The following is a 27,594-nucleotide window of genomic DNA, read 5'->3' as shown; positions in this document are numbered from 1 at the left end:
GATTCAAATTCAGCGGTTATTGCGTTTGAGGTAACAAAACGCGTTTTTTTTGTTGCAAGGCAAAACCTAAATGCCTCGGCGCACAGCGTATAGCTATAGACGGGCAATCGCACGCTCACCCAAGGCAAACGGCTGTTGGTTTCCGCTTAAAGTTTACTGATGTCTTTCGTCGTCTGTATCAGCTGATTTTGTAGGTTATGAGCTTTTATTGTTTTTGAGCAGAAGTGTTTGAAAAGTAAGTTTTATTTGTATTTTTCATCTGTTTGAAAAATATGTAATTCTATACTGTCAATATAATTTCCTGTTTTATTCGAAATCTATCAAGATATTTTGGATAATTGTTTCTGATTATTACAAATGTCCACTCGGTCCAGGTAGGTGTGTTTTCTAGGTGGAAACCAAAGACATGAGCTTGACTGGCTTGACCATCTCTTTCTGGCAGTGCCGGCCAAGAATACAAAAAGTCTGAGTTTTATTGTCATTCAGGCTCAGCCTATCAAATCTGAACTAATCTTATGCCCTGTTGAAAATCTCATTTCACCTAAGGGCTGCATCCTCTGGTGATATACCCATTAAACAGATGGTGGCGTCATCAGCAAAAGAGTAGTATACTTCTAGCAAGTTCAAGTCACTGATATCAATGATGATGAATAGGACAAGCACTATCACTGTGCCCTGCGTTACACCGTGTTTTACCAATAAGGGGGAAGTGAGGCTCTACGGATTGATACGATCTGTTTGTAATCTTGGAGATATAAGCATAGCAAATGTAAAACTGGTACTTGAGTGTCATATTTTCCCAATAGGATTTTTCGTAGGTTACACTCAAAAACTTGGGCCCGCCGCAAATAACACCCACTTAAATCAACACCACGCTGTGGGAGGTTTTGTAAAATCATTGTTAACAATGCTGCGCTGCAAACTGCATCCAGGAAAGTAAATCAGTATCTCGGCCAAAGGTTTCTGTTACTGCACATGTGTGCAACTTGCGCATGCACCGTTAACTACTCTACTGGCTTTGACGAGGTAGCGTGGTACGTGGACCGTGGTTGACTTTGTGGTGAAAGACCCTGCCCTGCGTGTGTCTTTGCTTGACCTTCAACGTGGATTGCTTGGGTGTAATTTGCGGCGGGCCTTACCCAGGTCAGCAAGAATTAGGGATACTGATCCTCTTTACTGAAATGTATCCAGGATAGCCTATCAGGTACCAGATTTGATACAGCAGTCAAGTTTGATTACCTCTCGTAAGCCATGCTGGGAATCAGCAAATTATTTGTTTGCTTCAAAATGGGACACGATTCTGTAATTGACCTGTAGCTAGATGTTAACTGAGGATCACCCTTCTTATATCTACTATTCGAGTAGCCTTGAGAGCCCGTGGAAACCCCCCAGGCATTAATTACTAAAGGAAAGGGGTAAGCTTTGAGCTATCACTTTTGCAATATATTGAAATACAATTAAATCAAATTAATTACATTCATTTATCTGGACTATGAGAATACTTGAAAGATTTGATTACCCTCAATACGTGATACGGGCTGACAAGTCTCCATTTGGTGAATCGATTTGTATTTAGAGCCTCTCCGAAGTTCAAACAGCTATTGCTCTCATCTGATGTTATCAAATGAAATATATTCAAATACAAATTTCTTATTCCGACACCGGGCATTGTTTTAAGACTTGTAGAGACACGTTTTTTCTACCAGTGTGGTCGTCGGACTCGGCATCCAACCAACAGTTAAAATCTGGCCACCAGAATGGCTGCTGGCCCAGTCTAAAAATGTTCCCTTTGAATGGAGTGAGCGACTGCCTAACCGGCTGACTGTGTGACCTGGTTGCCTGACTGGCTGCCTAGTCTAATGAGGGCCCAATTAATTTATTGTAAAAACATTGGAATTTTCTCTTCCCATTGATATTACTTTAACAGATGTTGGAAAATTCCAGTTCACTACTCTATGTGGTGTAGAAGGGTATCTTATTCATTTCCAATCATTTATTTCATAAATTCTATTCTTTTTCAGGTAATTATACACTAAGGGAATAGCTGAGTGCTGAAAAATACTCTCCAATCTGCCTCGTTTCTCACAAGTATATCATTATGAATCTTGTAAGATTCTTTGGTAAAGTTATTTGTAATGACACTCATTTATTTGGAAGTATCAGGCAAAACTATGCTGTCACTAGAAATGTACACACGTGCAGTGGTTTGTCAGCTCACTTCACGTTCCATGAGCCAGATCCGGAGCCGGACAAATTGAGCACGATCGAGCACATACGGAGAGGGATGACCATGCTCAAGGATGAGGTTAGGCTCTGGAAGGACGAAATCACCGAAGCTGCCAAAACAGATCCTCTTACCCTGTATCCTGGTCAGTTGAATTTCATTGTGAAACGTTCTAAGGGTGTGTAGGCCTAGGCCTATACACAGAGAGCAATCAGGCGTGCCGAGTTCCGCATTATTGTAAACTGAATACATGAAAACTTGAGTTAATTATTAAATTAGTTGAATTCAAGTTAATCAATTCGGAGAGGCAGTTTTCTCTGTAGTTGCGCTGATAAGCTATCGATTAGATAATTATTATACTTCAAATTTATATGCTGTATAACTTAAAATAAAACTTTTATTGCAAGATAAGATGTCAATGAGTGTGTCCCCATCTCCAGGTACTAGATGTGTATGATATGTAAAGATAATACAGATAGATATAGATAGATATATATTACGTCTGGTTGGCCTCAACGGCGTCAGACAAGTCAAAGTGCTAGCAAAAGCGAGACACCATTAATTTCTCATGAAATTTATATCTAGTATATGATTACTATTTGTCTTTGACTCTATGACAGTAATCAAAATAGTCCTTCAGACTATAAAAGCACTCCTCCTTTAGAAATAATTTCAAACTTCGTTTAAACTCTTTTATCGTTAATATTTCCCGCAACCGAATTGGTAGTAATTGGTAAATCTTTCTACCAATATGACTGGGTTTTTCTTCATACAAAGTCAATCTATGATATTCCGAGAAGGTACTCTTATGCCGTGTATTATATTCATGCGTCTTATTAATAGTCTGTAGTGAAAACCTTCTAATATATACACACATTTCCAAAATATAGAGACAGGGAACACTGAGAATCTCCATTTCAATAAAATATTCCCTACAATGTGTTTGTGGATGCAACCTTAACATAGTGCGCAATGCTTTCTTTTGACAAATGAAAATTTGCTGAAGGTTACTCTCTCTAGCTCCCCATAGGGCCACTGAATATGTAATATGTGACTCCACCAAGCAATGATAGACCGACTTCAATAGAGGCTTATTATTTAATTTACTTAAATTCCTTAAGACAAAAATTCTACTCGCTATTTTACTTTCAATCTTATCCAATTGTTCCCCCCAACCCAGCCCTTCCTCCAGTTTCACTCCTAAGAAGTCCGTTGAGCTCTTGATTACCAATTCCGACTCTCCAATGAATAATTTAGGTGTTTCATTGTGTCTTAACCTCCTACTCTGATGGGTTTGTAGACACATATAATTTGTTTTCGAGGCATTCAACATCAATTTATTATTTGCAAAATATTGGCACAGACTATTCATCTTAACATAGGATTCAATTTCCAATTTTCTCAAGTCTTGGCTTCTTGTCACCAGAGTCGTATCATCTGCAAAAACATACAGATTCTCAATGGGAACCGACCCTGCAACATCATTCACATAGATCAAGAACAACAAGGGGCCCAGAATAGAACCCTGTGGGACCCCAGAAACAATTAATTTAGGCTTTGATCGTGTGAATTTTATTTTATTTCTAGTTTCATGTTGAATCTCTGTGACTTTATACCTGTTTGTCATATACGAATCCATCCATTTCAATGCAGAGGCCCCAAAACCATAAAGTCTGAGTTTATTCATTAACAGATCTACATTTACACAGTCAAAAGCCTTGGAGAGGTCGGCAAAACAAGTGATTACCGCCTCTCCCGACTCAATCGCATCAATACAGTAGTTGAGGAAATCTATTAGTAACAATTTGGTAGACTTGGATCTGCGGAAACCATATTGTTTATTACAAAGAATGTCGTTATCCTCCAGGTAATCTATAAGCTGATTACAAATGGCTCTCTCCAATATCTTAGAAATAACCGGAAGGAAAGAGATTGGCCGATAGTTATTCAAATCAGTTTTGTCCCCACTTTTAAAAAGAGGTTTGAGTCTTGCTGTTTTACAGCCATCAGGACAAATTCCTTGTTTTATTGAAGAATTTATCAAGTGTAACAAAGGCGAGACTATTTCTTCTACACAGAATTTTACCACCTTCATACTAATTCCATCCAAACCATATGAAGATTTTTGCGAAAAATATACAATAATAATGAAACTTGCGCTTAACATAAATTTATTACTGAGGCCAACAATTAACTTCTCAAATAATGAAACGACTAGAGGATTCAACAATTTTGACTTTGAAAGAGACAGAATGAAACAAAATTTTTATTACCAGTATATTAATCAAGCAATAAACAAATCCGATATCTTAGTCTTTTAGATAGTTTTCAGATATAAATTGCGTAATAAGATATCAAATTGAAGATATTTTTCCAACATTTTCCGGGGGAGGACCTCCGGACATCACTTCGGTGAAAGTTTGGAATACCTCTTCCACCCCCCAGTGTCACTCCAAAGCTTTGGTGCTTTGTACGTCAATGTTCATTAATATTTCTAGTATTAGATTTTAATTGAGCATCATCTTGGTATTCTGTGATCCAACTTATGTAGGCTATTACATCCAAACTCTTCTTATGAGATTTTTTTCGATGAATATCATCTATGTTGAAGGATTGCCTGGAATAAGAGAATTTGGAGAAACAATTAATCAGAATAGACTCTTCGGTCTACAATATTATAACCTAATAAATTCATCTGTTTGCTTTTTGTGGGTACAGAATATACTAAAATGTTATTTTTCTCCTCATTGAAATTGAAGCTGGTTTAATTGATAACAAATTTTTTGATCAGGTAATGTCGACAAGGTATTCAAATTCAATGATGCGAAGGCTTCGGAAAGCTGGATTGCAACTGCCGATCAAGACAATAAAGATGGCTACAGCAATTGTGAATTCTTTATTGACGAGAACGGGAAAGGTGTATTCCAAGGGTTTCTCAACCTGAAAATACCCAGTGATGGAGAACGAACCAGAGCCGGATATTGCAACTTGAAGTCTGTCAAGAAGAGGGTAAGAGTGATCATGGAATATATCCAATAATGTCTATCTCAAGAGAATTCTTCTCTCATCTTCAAAGTTCAATAATGGTTCAAATATATAACAAGAGTTACTACAAGTACTTTGTTCCAACGCGGTGTAGTTATCTAGGAATACCGGTACTTGCTATTTCACCCTGCTACGCTCTGCCTGGTACCTGGTAGTGGGTTCGAATCCCGCTGGTAGACATGGTTGTTTAACACCTCATCAATCACCCACGGACAAGTAAAAACCTATTTAGGCATCATAAAAAAGTTCTATACTATCTTATTTCGTCTGTTGAGGAATTACTTTTAGAAATATATTAAGGATTAATGATGAATTATATTCCAACGTTTGATTTAATAATTCAAGATAATTATTTGGGCAGTAATAGTTTTACTCATTAACCTCACTTATTAACTTATTTTGTATCTATACATTCGAAATAATTATCACCGTACTCATTTCTAGCAGTAGTATAAATTCATTGTAATCGTAAGATTGATTGTTTTAATTGATCAATGCATCCTGTCTTTTCTGATAAACTCTTTTCCCACAGAAATCTTTCAAACGAGAATCTATATTTGAATGGGGCATGTATACACATCTGGTGCTTCGGGTGAGAGGAGATGGACGCTCTTACATGATTAATCTCCACACTCCCGGTTATTACGATTTATTTTGGAACGATATGTACCAGTTCGTGTTATATACACGTGGTGGCCCTTACTGGCAAGTTAGCAAGGTAATACATACTATATACATAGTACTATTAATCAAGCTATTGCGTATGAAAGTTAATGCAGTTTTGATATTTAAGTATAGCACCAAAAACTCCTATTTAATGTGTGAGTTTTTAACGTTATATTGTCTGACATAGTTCTGAACAATGAAATGTTGTGCGGTAAAATGAATAGGTACAGTAAGGCTCAACTCACACTTACGCGACTCAGGTCGAGAAGAGACTCGACTCCAGTCGAGAGCATGTGTTTTCAAATGGTGACACTCAGACCAGTCGATTCTAGTCTCCGCGCGACGTCACCATTTAAAAACACATGCTATCGACTAGAGTCGAGCCTCTTCTCGACTTGAGTCGCGTAAGTGTGAGTTGAGCCTAAGTGTATAGAATGAATACATTTTTGTGAAGACTGTTTTGTTCTTTGCACATGGTCTCTGTATTATTGTTATGCAGAAATTGAAATAATTGATGTAAATACAGTAAAATTTACAGTATTACAAAAATTAGCAACATAGTTAAATGAGGAATAATTGATAAAATTTTGAGTCAAGAGTGTACATCTGAAGTGATTTGATAGAATAATTTTATTCGATTTTCAGTAAAAAAGTATTTCTTTTGTTGATTACAGTAGGATGAATGTCAAGTCTTCATTTATGTTGTATGAACATTGCTCATGTTCAGATATCAACCAGGATGATACATATAATTAATGTATTCTATATGCATTGCATCATTAATCATTGCAGAGACTAGAGATTTTGATTCAGTCAAAGGTTCTTAATATTCCACTATATTTATCATCAACTTGATAATATTTGAGAATTTATGTGGTAGAAATTAAATTTAAGAATTTCAAATAAGTAAGTATTGCAATTTCAATTCATTTATAATTTGAAAATTCTAAAATTCTAGTCATTGTTGAAAAATAAATAATTATCTAATAATTTATTATTGCAGTTTCTCAATTTATGAAACAAGAAATTTCTTACAATTTTAGTTATAGAGAAATATTATTTCAGTTGAGGAAATTGGCGAGACATTCAAGTTTTATTTCATTTGTATATTTTTCTCTCTGCGTATAAAATTATATGTTTATATAGGTATGAGTTGGTATGTGATTGCACACGACTCTTTTCTAGAGAATACCATCTCTTGCATGGATTTCCCATGTTATATCACCTCTCCAATAGTAGCTGAATCATCAGCTCGACATAAATTATTATTCAGTTTTTTTTGTGACTGGGTCAAGTGAATGTTCTATTTTTCAAATACAATACAGTATTACAAAATCATCTGCTATGGATGTATCATGTTTCCAATCTCCAGATCTCAAATGAGATACTTATTAATTTTCAGATTCCATTCTCCAAATTCTTCTTGGCCAGTAAAGGAAAAGTTCAAGACCTTCAATCCTCACCACCGTTGGATGATATTTCGAATGTTAGTTTAACCATGGTGGACAGAATCGAAGGACCGTTTAAGCTGGAAATAGATTACATTGGCGTGGAATTGGACCCTAATCACACTGAAGAAACCGCATATGAAATGTATCAACTGCCAAGAGGCATGGCTAATTCGTAAAAAATATTCTAATAATTGGATAAGAGTAATAATTGTAAAGATTGTTGAATTTTTAAACATAATAAAATTTATAAACACATTTCATAGTTATATTTCATCATAATGCATTATTGATTTTATATAAGTTATGACGTTTGAATGCTTGTCTTCAATATCAAGGTTTACTTGAATATATCTAATTACCTTGGTCTAGTTATTATTCTAGACAACTATAATACTAGTATACTTTGGTAACTCATTACTTCTGTTTTAATATTAGCTCTTCTCAATTTCCGGTACAATAATAGATATAGGTAGCCAGCTCCCAGTAAAGTAATGCAGCTGAATGGTATGACTGGAAAACATAAATGTACAATAATTCATAGATTTACACGGAGGTGTAATTCATAGATTCATTAGAGGTGTATTGGGTATAATATTGAAAAGAAATATATATTATGGGTTAGTGTTTTCTTCGTGATTTATCTATTAGGTTTATTAAAAAAAGTTTAGAATTTGGAATTATAAATGAGACTCTAGTGATCATTTAGTTGAATTTTCTGTGTCAATTTTTATCGTGTTTAAGAAATTCATTTTTCATTTGAAAAATAATTTATTCACATTAAGATTCTGATAATCTGCGTCCCCTTAGCACAGGGGGTAGGGGCAGGGACTGTTACTACCTCCTTATTACCCTAAACAGAACTGCTGGGTCAAAATTTTATTGTCTTCCAAACTTTCTGAACTAACATCAAATTGAAGGGAATTCAATTACTTTTAGGGGAATTTTAATACCCCGCATTACTGTTTAGGGTCGTAGAGAGGTAAACATATAAAATATCCCTGCAACCTGGAGCTAAGGAGTTTGGCGTGGTTCAAAGTTAATATTTCTTTGGTTTCTCGCATATCTCGAAAACTATTTGTATTACGGACATGACTACCTATGCTATATAAAATTGAAGCTTACATACTTTCCCTCGAAATTCATAACACAACTTTTTCTATAGGCTATCTTCACATATCTAGTATGTAATCTATCACCATTCTATCACCTATCTAGGTGTGACATTTTTGAAAAAAGGAATGCCTTCAATTTTGGCTCTTATATCTTTTAAGAATTGACGAAAATTCATGCTGATTATGAGCTCGTAGAGCTTTAAATTATCTTCAATTTGATGTATAATTTTACAGTTTTGCACATTTTTTTAAGACTGTTGCAGCAGCATTAGTGTTGTGTATGAAATTGTCAGTTTTGCAGCAATAGACCAATTGACAAAGGATTTGGAAGGAATGCTTTGAACACAATTTTTGTCTTTGAAGCTTTGTTAAGAGTAGTTGGGAGTTGAAGCGGTGAACATATCAAGTCCCATAAGTCCCCATAACCTGCTATGATCATTATGGTAACTCATCTAGAAGACTCGCGGCGCGTCTCAATATTTTTGACTACGGTAGCCTAAACTCAGATTCACCTGCTCCGCTAAAATTGATAGGTGAAGTCCAGTCACCAGGTACTTTCTGGTAGGAAAAAATCTGAACAGGCTTATTTTTCCGTGTAATAATTCTGAAGTATTGGACATTACAGATACAAAAAATTGACCACCTAGCCATGGAAATTTTTACTGAGTACCCCAAAAACATGGATTTTCATTAACCAGTTCTTCGAGATTTTTCCCAAATCTAGCTATTGGCTTTCATATACTAGATGAAATAACTTTTTAAGGTAATAAATTTGTATATCTGATCTCTATTGTCTGCCAAATCTCAAGCCAGTCAAATGACAGTTTTCGACGAATAAAGTTCATAATAATATTAAGTTTTGTGTTGTAAGCTGATGAGTTTATTTCATTTCATCCACCTTTTACAGAAATGGTATATGGATTTGTCAAATTTATGTGTGCTATCCTCTTAAACCTCCAACTTGAGGTATGTATAATATTCATTGAATTCCTCCACTGAATATGCACCAATTGACAGCAGCCTTTCTTAATTGAATTCTAAATTTCCTATCTGATAATAAATTCATTCAAGTGGGATGGCAACAGGCTGTACATTCGAATACCTGAGCTCCGTACACCTCGTTCATAAATGGTACTTCGGTGCGCATCCTCTCTCAAGTTACTTCTGTCGAGTATGGTATCTATGAAATGCTTCATCTGTGTTTAATTATTCTGTATGTTTTTCATGAAGCAGATTGTTTCAAAAATATATATGCTCAAAGGGGAAGAAGAAATTTCAAGATCTCTGAAGTAGGGCCGACAACTTGTTTGAATTGATTCCCCAATCATCATCCTCAAGGCCCACTTCTGTAATCTGAACACCTCCATCACATCACTAGAATTTCCCCAAAAATAATTCCATAGGTTAGGAGTAAGTGGAACAGAGAGAAATAAACACTTCTAAGAACAGTCGAATCCAGGGTAGCTCTAAAAGGTTTCTCAGAACAAAAATAATTACAGAGTTGAGTTTGTTTTTTAGGCATTCAAGATGAGGTCTCCGTGAGGCCAGAGTAAATCACCACTCCGCCTAGCACTTCTATTCAATAAACTGATTCTATATTTTGTTTTATCTTTATTCAAAAATAACATGTTGGCAGATAGCTATTTTTCGAATTTTATAATTATTGCTGCTTTGCTCTCTTCTTCTGCATTGGACTGACTCTTGCTTTTCAGTAGAATAATACTAACATCGTCGGCAAATAAAACACTTTGCGCTGGCTCAGGTGAGAGGCAGTTTATTTATATACGGTAGAGAATGAACAGCAGGCTACTGATCCCTGAGTCACCCCGCTTCTCGTCACCATCCAATTACTCGTAGCAACAAGAGCCGATGATAATCTGTTAATACCTTTTGTGACAATATGAAATGAACCATCAACCTTAAATCCGAATGGATGTGAGCTTACAAATCAAACCTTTTTTATGTTATAGATTTGAGAATAAAATTTTAACATCAAATTCTTTTCTCAAGCTTATTGTCTCAGTGTAACTTATGTTAGTTTTTTCAATTGAAATATTAATTCAATTTTAACAAATGTAGTATGAAAATGAATAAGGTTGTCCTAGAATTATTTCAAATCCTATAAATAAATTTCAAAAGCAAATTAATATTGAACATACTGTACTCTGTACTGGATTTGGCAGAGCCCGAAATGGCTTAGATTTGGCGTTTATTATTTTTATATTTCTAAGACATCAGTGATCAGTTATATCGATAGCATTAAGTTGCAGTACATTTTATTCTCAAAGTATAAAAATCTTGAAATTTTCCTTCTCTGTACAACTTGAAGATGGCCATGCCCCAGTCATACACTGCTCAGTAATCACAAAAAAGGAACTGAACGAATACGTTGCCTGCGCCTGCGTACTACTATACTATTTCAGGTACAGATTTCCTTGTTTATTTATTAAAAAAATAATATCCAACTAACCTAAAAATTGTGGTGGGTAAGATTTCAGATTACCAACAGGTAAGATTTCTTCCTATATTAATTAATTCAATTTTTTACAAAAAGTGAAGAGTTGTTGATCTACTTATTTTATAATCTTCTTTCTGCTGAATGTTTTCACTTTATATGTTGTACTGTAATGATAGAACTATAGAAAAATAGCAACCTAAAAAGAATGATATTATCCTCTTTGATTTGATTATTAACCCTGATTAATCTTTAATAAAATGTGAACAATGAACTTTTAACCAGCAAACATATTAGAAGCTTAATTATTCCAAATTTTTTTCTGATATGTTAAAGGTAAAATGTATATAACCTAGGTAATGTAAAGGTAATGTAAGGTAATGTAAATGTAACCTAAGCTTTTTCTAATCTAAGTTTTACTTTCCCAAGCTCCCCCAACCTAAGTTTTTCTCAGACCCAGCTTCCCCTAACCTAAGCTTTTCCCAACCTTAGCTTTTCCTAATCTAAGCTTTTCCCAACCTAAGCTTTTTTTCCTAATATAAGCTTTTCCTAAACTAAGATTTCCCTAACCTAAGCTTTTCTGACCCTAGCTTCTCCTAACCTAAGCTTCCCCTAATCTAAGCTTTTCCTAACCTAAGATTCCCCTAACCTAATATTTTCCTGATCCAAGCTCCTCCTAACCTAAGCATTCCCCAATCTAAGCTTTTTCTAACCTAAGTTCTCCCTAGGTAGCAAAAAATGGAGTTGCAATATTTTTATTTGCCCAAATATCTTGAACAATTTTGAGTTTAGGTAATCAAGTGACTGGACATTTTTCCTTTAGAAAAATACCTATCAATCACCATGCAAACAGGTTCACCTCTTTTAAACCAAAAATTTGCACTTATTCGCACAATTTTTGCAATATCTCAAAAACTACTGAAGTTACGAACCTGAAATTAGATTCATTGGATTCCTCGTCAAATTTTACATAAGATAGCACTAGTTTTAAACATATTGTAGCCATAAAAAAATTATTAAAAATTAAAATTGATATAAAAATTTTAAACTTTCCACCATGTTTTTTCAGCTAATCCTTGGAAATCGACAACAATGTTATACATGGTTGATCTCGTCTTGATCTCCTCTATCGATCTTTGTAGGTCTCAATGCTAGATTCCGCGGCCCATATACTAAAGTGCAACCATTATTTTATTTTCATTATTATGGATCTTTTATTCAATAACTATTATTATAAACGATTATAGTATTTTTTACTATTGAAAGCAACCTTTCTATTCTGTTGTAGGTATTTTAGTAGACACATTTTCCAAAATAATGACGGACGCAGAGGATGAGAAACCATTTTATATTGATCGTGCTAAGACTGGGAGATCTTCTTGTCAAAAATGCAAACAGAAAATAGATGCTACTTCATTAAGATTGGCTAAGACAGTCTTCAATCCATTTGGAGATGGAAAAATGAAACAATGGCATCATGTCGAATGTATGTTTGAGAAATTCAAAAAGCAGAGAGCCAGTACGGTTAAGATAGAACATCCAGATGATATTGGAAACTGGGATAACATAAGTGATGAGGACAAAGAAGAAATTTTTGGTTATCTTCCTGACAGTAAGAATTACTTATATTTTGTATTATTATTTATCTTGAATATTTTAATATCATAGCTTATACCAAATAACTAATGCGTATTAAATCATAATAATATTTGCACCCAACAAAATAATATTCCAGAAAACGAATAAGGTAAATTTAATGAATTATAATTGAAAAAATCTACTCTAATTGCAGTCATTAGCTAGACGTCAGGGCTAGTAGGCTACTACTTCTACTGTACTCTTATAAGTCCTCATGTTTGCCAGTGCCCAGTGGCAAGTTTTATTTGGGGCTACCTGTATATATGCAGCTACTATACATTTTTGGTTTGTGGTAGTGAATTATACAGGACACAGGACAAGAACAAACAGATTCTTTACGATTACCGTTCAGTTATTTAGTTATTTTATGTTAATTCCATAAGATGGGCATAAAAACCCCAGGGACACGTCATGAGAACACAAAAAGGAACTCAATGTCGTCCCTCTATGCATAGAGGGAGAAGACTGTGAGGATCTTCTCTCTCAAAAAGAGGGGACGACAGTGGGCAAGTCGCTCAGCACCACAAAAGATCCTCAGGGCCCTCTTCTGAATGAGCAACACTCGCGAAACATCTGTGGCTCCACCCCAAAGCGTGAGGCCATACAGGACTATGCTCTGGAAAAAACAGAAATAGCAGACATTAAGATAGGATGCAGGAACATAGAATTTCAATTTCTTGAGCAGGAAACCCACTCTACTCAGCATGCAACAGACAGCCTCAATGTGGTCAGCCCAAGACAGCTTCCTACCCAGAACAAACCTAAGCAGTTTCACCGGGGGAAAATCATACTCATCCCCATTTCTGAGGCTGAATATGATTGACTGGGTTTTATCCTCGTTGAGAAGAAAGAGGTTTGCAGAAAACCAGTCTGTAGTAAACAACCTGGTCTCCAACATCTCGGCCCTTAGTACATCAACTTCATGATGACCATGATCGAAGAAGGTGGTGTCATCTGCATAGCAGACAACACTTGTGCTATCCATGCGAGCTACATCATTCACTGAAATTAAAAAGAGAAGTGGCCCCAGGACAGAGCCCTGAGGCACTCCACAGTTGACACAGTTTCTTATACGAGACAGCACACCATTAGCCAGTACAGCCTGCTTGCGGCCCCCCAGGTAGGATTGAATCAATCTAAAAGGGGATCCACTGACTCCATAGTGCTTGAGTTTTCTTAGAAGGATTGCATGATCAACGCGTCAAAAGCCTTGCTGAGGTAACATAATGTGAGCCCAGCAAGTTCACGCTGAGGGTTTGTAACTCTCTTGTTGTAGACTCGACTCAGAACAAATTTTTGTAAGATTGATTATAATATTATTTAGGAAACCCTCACCTGAGGGGCCTGTCTGTTTTGCAGAATTTATTTTTTTAGATCAGAAACAGCCGACTATAAAATGTCCACATACGGTGTTATTCACGTTTTTCATAATGATTGTCTAGATAAGTGTGGTTTTTATATTGGTGTGGTCTGTTTCAGTCACTTCAGTGTTTAGTTTTTGGTACCGAATATTTTAGAGGTTTTTAATATTACAATTTTTTTTAAATTCGTCTCCTAAAATACAATATTGTCGCTATCCTAATGTAATAAGCTGTTGATTTTTTTATTTTCATTCTTCATCTAAGCTTTTAGCCTATAAAGTTTAGCAGAACAAAATTAATTTTGCCACTCCATTTTGTCCATTGAAAAGACAAAAAGACAAATACTTGTTGTTTAAGGACTTAAACAGTATTTTCAATGAAGATAGATTGCTTCATATTTGATTATTCCGTATCAAACAGATACTGTTGAATATGCATATTAAAATTAATAAGAGAAACATAAATACGGATTTTATAAATAAATTATAATTTGAAAATAATTTATACGAGGCGTATTTAAAAACTAGAGTCCGTTTGGTCTTTGTTTTTTTAGAATCACGATTTATTGTAGTTGCTAAGTGCAAAAGGTTGAGAAAATATGAATTATGTGGTCGAAAAAGTTTCATCAGCACGAAATTTCTCCACAATATCACGACACCTCTTACCTACTGCTTCCAAAACCAAGTTGATTTTTTTACTTTTTACAAGCACTATACAGTCCTGGATTTGCTTCTACCTAGTAAATATTCACTCTTTTTTTACTTTTCTTGTATAGGTAAGGAAAGTATTGCTTTCCAAAAAAATTAAGGTACCCTAATTTCAAGTTTTCTGTAGTTTCAATGTCCCCTGAGTCCAAAAACATGATTTTTGCACTTGAAATGGTGGATAACGTTTTGAAACCGAAGAAGAATACAAAATCGTTGTTATGATATAAACTCTAAGCTTTATAGAGAGCTTCTATGAAGCTCAACATTCAAAAATGTTGTACAATGATATGAAAATCGTTATACGTGACAGCGATTATGTAGAGAAGTTGAGTAGATTTGCAGGTAAGTAGGCCTAAATGTGTTGATAAACGGTAAGGAAAAAGTAATAGTAAAATGTAAAAGTAAAATGTGACTTTTCAGTAATTCAGTTTATGACCGGCAGTCGCCAGACAGACTTCGTCAAAGTTTAAAACAATTAAAACACAAATAACTTGAGATGGCTGCAGATAGTTCATTTCATGTGGCTCTGTAGATGGACTGCAATTCTAAATTATGAAGAAAGTGTGTTCCTATGTGCTCCACAAGTCCACTGGTTTCATCATCTCACAGTGAGTCCAAAGGGTAGTTGATGAGTTTCTCACGTAACAGCCTACAAAACCTCCTATACTCCAGCTCATGTACACAAATCGGCAGTCTGTTGCCGAAACAGAAATTTAAAATCTGATTTTAGAGTCTGAAATTTTAGCGTCCGTAAGGGGTAGCATTCATGTGCTTTCGACAGTCTGGAGTAGGGCAGGTCAATTTTGCCTCGTCTCCTGGTATTGTGGTGGTGCAGCTGCCCCTCTTCTGATAGGCATTAACTTCACCCCTTAGGAGCCGTAGGGAGCTATAGCCTACATGTACTGACTGAAGATTGTCAGTATTTTCAGACGTTTGAAAATTTGCCGGCAGTGCTCCAGGTAATGCGATGATGTGATAACACGAAGAAATTTCTTCTGTAGAAGAAGAATCCTTTCACAGCTACCTGCATGGCCCCATAGTACTATTCCATAGCTTATATGGCATAGCATGCCAATATGTCCTTCCCACGATAGAGTGGGATTCATCACAAAACCCAAGAGTTTGACCTCCGCCTCACCACGAGCCTGCAGACCACGCCTCAAGGTGCACACCAGGTTCTGTGTTTTACCCTCATTCAGACACAGTTTGTCTGCCTCTTCTACAATTAGATTTGACTGAACAACAGCAGTTTGGGGGTCCTCATCCAGGGCCAGTAGGGTGGTATCATAAGCAAACAATAAAGCTCTTCCATGCACACTGAAGTCGTTGATGAAGTAACAACAGAGGACCAAGAATCGATCCTTGCGGCACTCAATAGATCACCTCCCTTGACCGTGATTTCGCACCATTCACCGATTTCACCTGCATTCTATTGGAGAGGTAATTCTCCATGGTTTTCAGAGCAACTCCACGTATCCCATACCTCTTCATTTTACCCAAAAGTATGTCATGCGAGACACAGTTGAATGCCTTGGTCAAATCACATAAAGCAACGGAGACTGACTGCCTGCCCTCCATTGCCCCAAGTACCGACTCCAACAAATAACGCACTGCTCCTGTGGTTGATCTCCCCTGACGGAATCCATACTGGTGAGGTTGGAAGATGGAATTACTCTCAAAATACCGTGAAAGCTTAACATACATAACCGATTCCATGACCTTGCCAAATAATGGAATTATCGAGACTGGCCTGAAATTCAACAATTCATCAGGTTCACCTTTCTTGAAGATTGGAATTGTCCTTGATGTCTTCAGCTCCTTGGGGATACTCCAGAATCCAAACAATCGTTGATCAAATTACACATTGGTACAGCTAAAACATCAACTATTGACTTCAACAGCACTGTTGAGATTCCATAAATGTCAGGACTTGTTGAATTCTTATATCCCTTGACTATTTTTATCAGGTCTATTGGGGAAATCCTCTCCCACTTCACAAAACTGCAAGTGCTGACAGGAACATGATTCAATGCATCATCAGGTGAACCGGTGAGAGCCTCAACTATTTTAGCCACTAATGAATAAATAAATTGTTGAAGTCATCAGGACTTGCACCTCCTCTCAGTACAACTTTCTTGTTTTTGGAGCTGTTGTTAACATTCCAGGCTGTTTTGTATGGGTTTGAATCATTCCTTATACGACCCTCATTCCAGATGCTCTTTGAGTTGACAATATCCTGTTGATATATCTTCTTTAGTCTGAGATAAGCTGAAAAGAACTTGTTTCTATCCTCTGCAGTTCAGGCATTCTTGTACATATTTTTGGCAGTAATAACAAGGATTCTAATACTAGCCATCACTTATCAACATGACTGAAGGGCTCATTTCTTCTCCCAGTAAACCGCCTCACTCTTTTTAGGAAGAAGTCGTCAAACATACCCATAAACCTCTGGAAGAAATTACTGAAAGAAATACTCGGATCACAATTGACTCACTAAATTGTAGTACATATACAACAAGGTAGAGTGATTAGAAGGAAATGGGATCTGTAAAAGCTTCTGAAAGAGGATGAATTGATGGAGGGTTGAATTCAGAGAAGAAGTTGAAAGGCAGCTGATACAATTGAATGAAACACCAGATGTGGTACAAAAGTGAAAAGTTGTTGAGGCATCATTGAGAAATGCAGCAGATGGAGTGGTTGAGAGACAGGTCAAAAGCACGGAATGATGAGTGGTGGGATGAAGAGTATAGGCGGACAATGGAGGAGAAACAGAGCTCGAATTCGAATGTTGTAGGAGGCGACAAGAAATAATAGGTACGAAAGTCTCAGAGCTGAAGCTGTAAACATCTGCAGGAATAATAAGATGCTGGCATTGAAGAAACAAATTGAAAAGATTGGAAAATAAGAGCAAGATTCACATCCCTACTCCTAGGATGTAGAGATAGCAGTCGATCAGTCATTTTAGAGGAAAGACAAGACCCTTGAAAGATGGAGAGAGCTTTTGTGTCAGAACAACCACAATGTGGAAATAGAGGTGTAGGAGCAGGCTGTGAATGATAAAAGCTATAAGGAAAGACTACCAAAAGAAGAGGTTTAAACTGCATTAAAGAAGATGAAAAATGAGAAAGCACCTGGTGAGTATAAATTGGATTCCTCAAAGCTGGAGGGCCAATTACTGTATTACAGAGAATGGTCGACCTGTTAGGATACATGTAGGTTAGCGAGGTTATGCCAGACCAATGGAACTGATTTGCCCAATACACAAGAAGGGTGATCTTTCGAATTGAACGTAGCATACAAGATTGCATCAAGTGTTTCAATATGTTCACCTCTCAACTAGTCTCAACAGAGCTGCAAAGTCAAAAATTGGGTTCCCTCCAAAATGTATTTGTTGCAAAAGTGAAGATTTCACTCCACAATAAAACTGCTGCAGCAGTCGTAGTGAAATGCGTAAGATATTGAAATTATACATCAAATTGATAGAATGCTCTATAAGCACATTATCAGCATGGATATTTTTCATCAATAATTCAAAAGGTAAAGGCCAAAAAGAGAAAAAAAATTAAGTCAAACGTGTTTTTTTTTAAATGTCACAACTCGGGGCTCGGATATCTCAAAAACTATTAGGACCAGTTTCCGAGCTCGGAATTTAGCTAAGTTCTACACTTTAAACAGCTGGAGTCAGACAAATTTGCTCTCCGAAACGGGGCGTAGTCGTAGTTTTTAAGATAATCTTTATTTTCTCATTTCTATAATTGTAAACGTTTTTCCTTGACGAAATGAAACATTCCTAAATAATTCAAAATAGCTGAAACTTTACACTATTCTCTATTTGTTTTATTTTGTGTTCAATTTTTTAGTTTTTCGAAATTTATTTTAAACATGGACTGCGACTACGCCCACTACATCCGTAAACAAAGCCGTAGTGCATTCATGTGACCTCAGCACAGGTAGGGCTCCTACACCAATTCGTTGATTTCAGCTGATCTATATCAGCTAGTGTTTTTATTGGTGTAGGAGCCCTACCTGTGCTGATGTCACACGAATGCAATACGGCTTTGTTTACGGAGGTAGTGCTAAGCCCCGTTTCGGTAAGCCAATTTTCTGACTCCAGCTGTTTAAAGTCTAGAACTTAGCTAGATCCAGAGCTCGGAAACCGGCCATTGAAGATATGAAAAAAGTTGTCGAATCGATATTGTAGGGAACTCTATGAGCTTTTATTTTGTACTGAATAGTTATGTCCGTAATATGCTTATTTTGCGATATATTTATCCGAAAAACAAAAAATAGTACCTTTAACCACCCCACCCGCTTAGCACAGTAGTGATAATAGGGGTGAGGACTTTAGATATATATACCCTAAACGGAGCTGCGGGGTCGAAAATTGTTTTCGAAATATTTTTCTCTGTACCATTTTTTCAGCATTCATTGCCTGGACTACAATAAAAAGATTTTTTAGCTCGCTTCGCTATATCTGAATACTGATCAATTCTTTATTTTTATAGAATGAAATAAAAACACATATATATTTTTTTCTTTTTTTTATTGAATTCCAATTTATTCGCCACAATTCCATGTATTACAAAATTTTCAGATAAATTAGTTTCGCCATGGTTAAATATGACTATCAATTCAATGAATTGTGTGTAATTGAATCAATAAATGAATATATTGTGAACTATTTCAGGTGCTCGCATACCTAAAACGCCAAAAAAGGTCGATACCAGCAACCAGAAAACTAGTCCAAAAAAGACTCAGAGTCCAATATCCTCGAGTGCTCAGTTGTCAGCTGTGTCCAGTCAAGCGCCTGCTGAGGCCAGTAAGAAGGCCAGCAAAGATGACTTGTTCAGGGAGTTCAGGCGGCTGTGTGCTGACATTGCCAATGCTAGCAGCTATCTCGCCAAAACCGCGCGCGTCAAGGAGCAGTTCACCAAGGGAGCGCAAGGCGGTCAGTGTCCTTCTCACATATTAAAAACCCAATAATTCATCTATTCTACAAAAAACATGAATAGTAACAAAAATAAATTTCAATAAATTTATTTTGGAAAATATTTTACGATTAACTGTTCTGTTAATGAGCATTACTGTTGATGGACGATTATGTTGAATTGTTGATGTGCATCGATTCACGATTCAAACAAACGTGACTTATAGGATGTATCTCCTAGTCATTGCCGCTATTTCAGTTATGGTATTTGATGATTGTTTTCTAATGATTGATTTCATGTCCCAATTTGTAATTGTGATAATATTTGATATTTTCATTAAAGTTTTCGTTCTTCTTAGAAATTTATAGTATATTTGAAACAAGTGTATTTGTTTTTCTTGTAACATTTCCATTCTCCTTTCTATAAATCTATTGATTCTACTTAAATTGATTCTATTGATTCTTATAAATTTTTAATTTATATTCCATCAGTAAATAATATTATTGCAACTAACATTTTTGTATTTTAATTGTGTCATTTGATTCTTTTCTAGTATGTTCTTTTTCAGAAAACATTTCACAAACGTTTTTTTATCCTATTATTTGCAATGGAATTGTAATTGAAATTGATTTTTTTTACAAAATTCAATACATACAATATAAATGTGAAGAAGGCTCCTCATATGGGCAAGTGCCTGTAATTGATAAAAAATATCAGTTAATTTGATGTGCATCCAAATACTCAAAATAATTATTAAGTACCCAATGTAAACTACTACAGTTCTGATTCAATGCTATACACTACACAGTATATTAGTTTGTTGTATCTGTTGAGGGCAATGATGAGAGATGACATACTGTTGTTTGTTTGTTCAAAAAATGAAAATTCAAATCTATTAGTAGAGAGATTTACTTATCATACATTCTTGTTCTCGGTTGGCACGTAAAACTGGCAGTCCTGGCTTAAGTATAACAATCGAAGCTAAAATAAACATCATACTAGGTGGGTCCACAAACAAAGGTACTCCCCACAAACATAAATTTATTCCATAGATACATACTACAAAATTTAATTACAGCTTCAGCTCAATGAAAACCTGCATGTGAGTCTCATGTTAAGCTCTTTGGCAGGGTAAGATTTTTAAAAAATTAGTTGAGCTTATGTCAAGTTCCCTCAGTACAGTGGAACCCCAGTATAGTAGGTCTCAAGTTACCGCTCAAATAATGTAATATTACGAGGTCTGTACTAAATCGGGGTGTACTATAACGAGATTGAATGTGGAAAATATTTATTATATAGGCATTCGGAAATCAAAGTACGAGGCATGTTTTTCAAGTAAGTACCGTTTTGCGATTCCGACGCCGTAGTGCTACGGTCAGCGTTCCACGCATGCGCGCTGGTTACCTACATCTCTTGTCTACGCACTGACGCCATTATACGATCTCTTATTGCTAAAGGCGTAAAACCGATCGATATTCATCGTGAGATCTGTGAAGTTTACGGACAAAACATTATGAGTGATGGAATGGTAAGGAAATGGATGAGAGAATTTAAAGATGGCCGCACAAATGTGCATGACAATGCCCGTCCACATGTGGCTAATCGGTCCAAAGATATCATCAAATCTTTTAAATGGGAAACTCTAGGTCATCCTCCATACAGCCCTGATCTGGCACCCAGCGACTACCATTCGTTCCTGCACTTGAAGAAACACCTGGGTGGTCAGCGTCTGCAAGACGATACGGTAATGAAGTCAAAACGTTTGTGACACAGTGGTTGTTAACAAGTCAGGCGGCAGAATTTTATGAGGAGGGTATCAAAAAACTGGTGCCACGCTATGACAAGTGCGTCAATATTCACGGAAATTATGTTGAAAAGTAGATTAAGATACAGGCTTTCACGTAAAAATAAAATTATTGCGATATCTTTACACGTCTTTTTTTAATTCCAAAACGGTATTTACTTAAAAAACATGCCTCGTATAATATTCGATAGATACGAGGGAAATGTTCTACGTAGGGGCTTCGTGAACTATTAAGGGGCTCTTCACACTTGAAATGTATCATTAAGGGGTTTATTGATTTCTTTCTGAAACGACAAAATTTACTTTTAAATGTACTTGGCTAAAATAATGTACAATGTAGGGATCTTTTTAACATTAGGGAGTGGTTCGACTCAGTGGTCGCCCTAATAAGCTATCGCTGAGATAAGTAAAGAATCATGCGCCAGGTACTCCCGTTGGAGGGTGACCGCTTTATCCAAACTCCTCTGAATATGATTCATGAGTGGTAAAATCGCTTCCCGGTGGTTCGTAACCCACCTGAAACTGTAGGTCCATTATCATCTCTCATTATCATTCACCTCATTACCCACGCACAAGCGTAGATCTCGTGTGGACATCACCCTCAGCAAAATAAATAAAAATAAAATATGGACGTTTCAAGGGACCGCAAAAATGTACTATAACGGGATGTACCATCGAGTTTCCACTTTATTATGTTACGTGTTGTCATGTATTATTGTTTCGTGATTTTTTATGTTTTCATATTCTTACTTATCGTTTGCAGTAAAGTAGCCTACTTAATTATAATAATTTTATTGAAATACTCGTTACAGATGGTTTTAAAGGGGATATTATTCTATGGTGTCGCCTCTTGCTGCCTGGCTTTATCAAGCGAGTGTACAATTTACGGTCTAAACAGCTTATAAAACTTTTTAGCAGGGTAAGATAATATTTTTTTATCATAAACCGTTATTCAAAATCTACAGAGGGGTCAAAAAAAAGTAAAAACCAGTTGATAGTGAACAAAACAATGCACACTAAGAATATTACTCTGTATTGTAATTCAATGTTTTTCCAAAAGGTAGTGTGGCATGAGTAGCTCGCATGCAAACTGTGAGGTAGTTTGTGACCGCCGTTGCGTCTTCGGGTGATGTAGCTTGTATCCAAGCGTATTAATGCGCAAGCTTTGAACAGTTCACACCTAAAAGATATTTTTTCATTATTTTTGTATTTGATCACATTTTGAACTGTGGTGAGAGTGGCATTGTTAGCTCGAAGCGTATGCACTGCCCGAGATATGGAGCGATGGCTATGTTAAAAAATAGTAGGATTGACGACGCTTAATATTATGGTTGTCAGCGATGCTGTTTGAAATGAACAGATTGATTAACATCAATTATTGTGTTCATGGGAGGTTGCGGTGCATGTATGGCTTCGGCGAAGTGAGCAGTAACCAGAAACCACGTGACTGGTGCACCACTACTGGTTTCATCACGATTTCGACCAAGGACACGAAAATGCGTTCGGTGGGAGCTTTTGACAGTTCAGGTACCGGTCGCCATCTTGGAAAAGAGTAGAGTGGTGCATGCTCACTTGCACCATGTACATGCTCACTTGCACCGCTCGAAAAGTATGTTCCACAAAACCGGTACCGGGATCAACGCTTCTTATTGGTCGAGAGTTGGATCGTTGATTGTCTGCTGTTTTGTTAGGTTATGTCTTCACATCCAGAATCTATACACTAAAAAAGGATGAGGCGTACAAAGTATTTTATTCCATTGATGGAATTAATTACAGGATAGTCAAAAAGCAAGAAATTCATTAATTATTAATTGGCTGGAAAGTTTATTATTTTTTAGCTTTATCGACGATTCTACTAAACTATACCTAACAATCTACCTAAACTGAATGTAACCGGAAGCCTGTACCTGTTTGCCGATGATACAGCCCTGCTGGTTTCTGGTGATACGAGAAAAGAGATGTATGAAACTGCTGTGAGAGACCTTGCAAAGTTGAAAAAATGGCTTGATCATAATACATTATCTCTGAATGTGAAAAAAACTAAATACATGGAAATTTCATTGAGAAATACACAACTCAAATTTTAATGTTACACTCTTGCAATGATTTGCAAAGCTCCACTTTTGGTTGTCCGTCGATAGAACGTGTGAGGTGCTACAAGTACTTGGGCGTAATGTTCGACGACAACCTCAATTGGTCAGCACATATTGCATACATCAGAAACAGAGTTCGTAAGCCTATATTCTTGTTCTACAAGCTCAATAACATATTAAATCAGAAGGAACTCAGGAACATATATTTTGCATACGTTCAGTCACTAATACAGGATGGTATAATCTCATGGGGTGGATGCTATAAAACTAATTTGGAACCTTTAAAAGTAGCACAGAAAGCTGTTTTGAGAGTAGCATTGAAGAGAGACAGTAGATCCAACTCACATGACCTGTATATAGACTTCAATGTTTTGGATATCAGGCAATTATTTGTGAAAAATGCACTAATTTATATGTATAAGCACCATACTGATATTTTCATTGGAAATACCCACACATATCCCACCCGAACAGCTACAATTTCAGGAATAATAACACCTAGAATTAACAAAACATATTCATCCACAAACATTTATTACATAGTTCATATGCTTTTCAGGAATATTCCCAACAAACTCAGAGAATTTGATGCAGCATCTTTGGTAGTGTACAAAAAAATTGTGAATCTTTGGCTAAACGAAATAGGTAGGGATGGAACCGAAAATATCATTAGCTCAGTTTATAGGTTATAGAGTTTTATACCCAACTTATTCTAGATGAAGCAAGTAGGCTACTAACTAGTGGACGTTCTCAAGCTCCGGTAAATTCTATTTTTCAATAAGATAAACTAAATTTCAAATCTCTTTATTTCTTTACTATCCTTACCTGTTAAGTTCTCATTCAAGTTTCATCTTAATCATTTAATCCAGATTCACCCTTACTCACAGGCAATAGCCTATGTAAGGGTATTTCTCATTGCTGTCATATTCTCTATTTTGTACAGAACAACAAATTGTTACTATTGTTACTATAGTCTTTATTATGCTATGCTTATGAATTTTATGTTATGTTGTAGTAGTACTGTATTTAATGTTGTGCTGTGCAATATACATAAATTTTTCAAAGTGTTGAAGAGAATAAATTTGATTTGATTTGATTTATAGTGAGGTCCAGGTTATAATGACAGTATTTGATCAACTTTGGTTTTGCTATCCTTGTCTATCATTCGACAAAGCCGGTGGTACTATCCTTTTCTAGGTCCACAACGATGCCAAGTATGTTTTTGACAGTGTAGAAATATAATTAAATTATGCAGAGAATCGGCATCGCTATTTTTCTATCTTTATTCACTGTCATTATAACGTGGACTTCACTATAAGATGTGTTTATGTTATCTATTAGTCGGAATACTATATTTTGTTGATTCATTCCTAGGCTAGGATCTATCCAGATAAATATGTGGATAGTAAATCAAGAAACTTCAATTATTAACATTTTGCTAATATTCCATAAAACGTTTTATTCATTAACACTAATTGCATAGAAAAAGTAGTCAAATTTTCATTGATGACAGCACAAGCCATCATTAATTATTTAAAAAAAAAACTTTATAAGGAAAAACATGATTAGCCTAGTGCTTCTATAAGAACTAATCAATACTCCAGCTTTGTTGTGATAAGATAACATAGGTCTGTTGCAACTTACATAAAAGATAATATTGGCTGGGACAAGCTTGTATAATAAATTAAAAAAAATATATTTTTTCAAATTATAAATTAATAATTATTATTGATTCAATAATAATAAACAATAGCTGAAATGTTATATCGATAACACCTTTATTATTTTGTCAACACGAATCTGTAAACGATTAATTTCAAAAGTACGCGCCAAAAACGGTGAACCAGAATTCGATTTTCGTTCGGTGGGAGCAAGTAGTGGTGCACCAGTCACGTGGTTTCTGGTTACTGTTTACTTCGCCGAAGCCGTACATGCACCGCAACCTCCCATGAACACAATCAATAGATACGTCTTTAAAAAGACGTCGTTCAAGCTACGTACAGCGGTCTGAAACCGTCTGCCAGTGCGTTACCAAGATATCACTGACAAAATTTGTATACATTTTTTTTGGATCCATCTGCATTTCCTCATAGGTAGTGTGACCTTTGGGCCACTCTGTATTATACTCTAAAATCTCCAATTTACCTAATATCCAATCTATATTTTATGACATATTATATTAATCTATTTGTACCGAATGTCAATATTTTTACCGATACTCTAAAATATTAATTTAGATTATTATATTCTTCCAGCTATTTAAACAGAATTATGATGAGATGCTCGTAGACCTTGAGAAAGGCGATGTAGCTGAAACGACTAGAATATTTTTTGAGAAGAGCTCTGTCTGTATTCCTTCGAAGAAAAGTCTTCTCACTCTGCAGGAAGTTGACGAATTTCTTGAAGATCTTACAAAACTAACGAAAGAAGATGATCAGTTAGCACATTTTAAATCTATTGCTGGAAGGTGAGATTAAATTTATATTTTTTCAATGCCATGTTATGGCCCACTATCCTGGAAAAAACTTGAAATTAACACTATCACTTAGAATCTGATAGCTATAATAATTTATTTATTTAAATAATTATAAAAACAGACACTACCATAGAAGACTGACAGTGAAATTCAATAATTACTATTTGCATGCAGACTATAATAAATTCCTTCAATAACATTTTGAATCTTGATTCTGTCAGGATGATTATTCAGTAATTATAATCATCATTGTGATTATTTAATGACTGTTCATTACTTATATTATTTGCACTGTCTATTCTTCATCACCAATGATTACCACTGGGTGTAAGTGCGATATCTCAAAAGTGAGAGAATTTCAACTTTTCGTTATTTGTGTTTATTATATAGAATTATCAGCATATTTGAAATAATACTAATTAATATTCCTATTCAAAATCCAAAACCTAACCTCCCTAACTTTTCTTTCTATTTTTAAAACCTTTCTTAAAATCTCTAATTGAGCACACACTAGAAAAATTGATACTCGCAGTTCTGAGGCACTCCCTCATCTATCTACCTTGCTCCTTTACCACTGTCCAAATCCGATCATTTCACACTAGTTCTTTATGTGTTTCCTTGAATATGAATTGAACTGTTCATGGAAAGAATATCATTTATATATGAGATATCTACAAATTCCTTCAAGATCGAAGGTCTGAAAAACTTTTGTACAATTTAGAATCCACTGGAAAAACTAGAACCATGTTCAATAATCAGTAGATGACTGTAAATATTTCGTAATATAGTGCCAATGAAAACAAGGACTCAAGCACGAAGGAAGACGGAAGACTTCAAAACAATAGGGAACTCTTGTCGCTCCCATTCATGTGACACTTATTCTATTCATTCATACACACTTTCTCTCGGGATCTTGATTATTCTTGAACTAACTGTCTGTTACAAAATGTTAAGTTTCAAATAAAATGCTATAAACATCATGATACAAATCAGTGAAGTTGGATAGTTAATCATCAATGATATATTCAACCATGGTTGAATTACTCCACAGCAAAGCTTGCCAAACGATTTTTTACGTTAATCTGTGTTTGACTTAATTGAAGCTCTTCATTCATTGCTTGAAATACATGCCGAGTAATTGTGCATGTTGATCCGTAAAAGTAATATTACTTATCAACAAATATTCATATTTGAGAGAATTGGATCATTTTTTGTTCCATTCAATCATGGTTTTCGAACCATTTTAATCAAATTCATAAAGATCATTTTGTAATCTATGTGTGGTTTCAACAATTTTCACTGATTATGGATATTTTTATTTTATTTTCAACATTTCAGTTGCACTTCAAATGACCTCAAAATGATTGTTCGACTTGTGAACCACGATCTGAGAATCAATGCCGGAGCAAAACACATGTAAGTTGATCAGAACACTTATTATATACAACTCATTGTAGGCTACAGTGTACATCATAGATTGACTCATTTATAAAGGCTTGTCGAAGCTGTTCCAAACTACAAAGTAAAACCTAGAAATAACGAGCACAACAGCAATGACCCATACTGATGGGAATTCAGTCTGAGATGATCTGTGAGCCTATCTGCATTAGTTTAAATGATCTGTGAGCATATCT

The 27,594-nt window shown here is 35.7% G+C and overlaps 2 protein-coding genes across 3 annotated transcripts in view; both read left to right on the top strand.

Annotated features, from left to right (window-relative positions):
• The first annotated feature begins 97 nt into the window (after positions 1–97).
• LOC111050055 (complex I intermediate-associated protein 30, mitochondrial) lies at positions 98–7,641 on the top strand. Of its 2 annotated transcripts, none has more exons than XM_022336294.2 (5): positions 98–235; positions 2,022–2,369; positions 5,016–5,233; positions 5,802–5,987; positions 7,338–7,641. In XM_022336294.2, exons 2-5 carry the CDS (start codon positions 2,099–2,101, stop codon positions 7,560–7,562), a joined length of 900 nt encoding a protein of 299 aa, XP_022191986.1. In that variant the 5' UTR covers positions 98–235; positions 2,022–2,098; the 3' UTR covers positions 7,563–7,641. The 2 variants fall into 2 exon arrangements, with proteins under 2 accessions (XP_022191986.1, XP_022191985.1); XM_022336293.2 differs by having other exon boundaries at positions 176–374.
• Positions 7,642–10,923: 3,282 nt separating this feature from the next.
• LOC111050056 (DNA ligase 3) overlaps positions 10,924–27,594 on the top strand; it is a 36,721-nt gene continuing 20,050 nt past the window's right edge. The window contains exons 1-6 of the mRNA XM_039423613.1: positions 10,924–11,007; positions 12,242–12,565; positions 19,347–19,607; positions 22,204–22,310; positions 25,740–25,951; positions 27,299–27,376. Coding sequence (XP_039279547.1) covers positions 12,271–12,565; positions 19,347–19,607; positions 22,204–22,310; positions 25,740–25,951; positions 27,299–27,376 — 953 coding nt within the window. The 5' untranslated portion in view covers positions 10,924–11,007; positions 12,242–12,270. The remainder of the gene's footprint in view (positions 11,008–12,241; positions 12,566–19,346; positions 19,608–22,203; positions 22,311–25,739; positions 25,952–27,298; positions 27,377–27,594) is intronic.

Source organism: Nilaparvata lugens, chromosome 3 (genome assembly GCF_014356525.2).
Source record: "Nilaparvata lugens isolate BPH chromosome 3, ASM1435652v1, whole genome shotgun sequence".
Taxonomy (NCBI): domain Eukaryota; kingdom Metazoa; phylum Arthropoda; class Insecta; order Hemiptera; family Delphacidae; genus Nilaparvata; species Nilaparvata lugens.
Note: the sequence above shows the minus strand (reverse complement) of the source record. Positions and strands in the feature narration are given on the sequence as shown.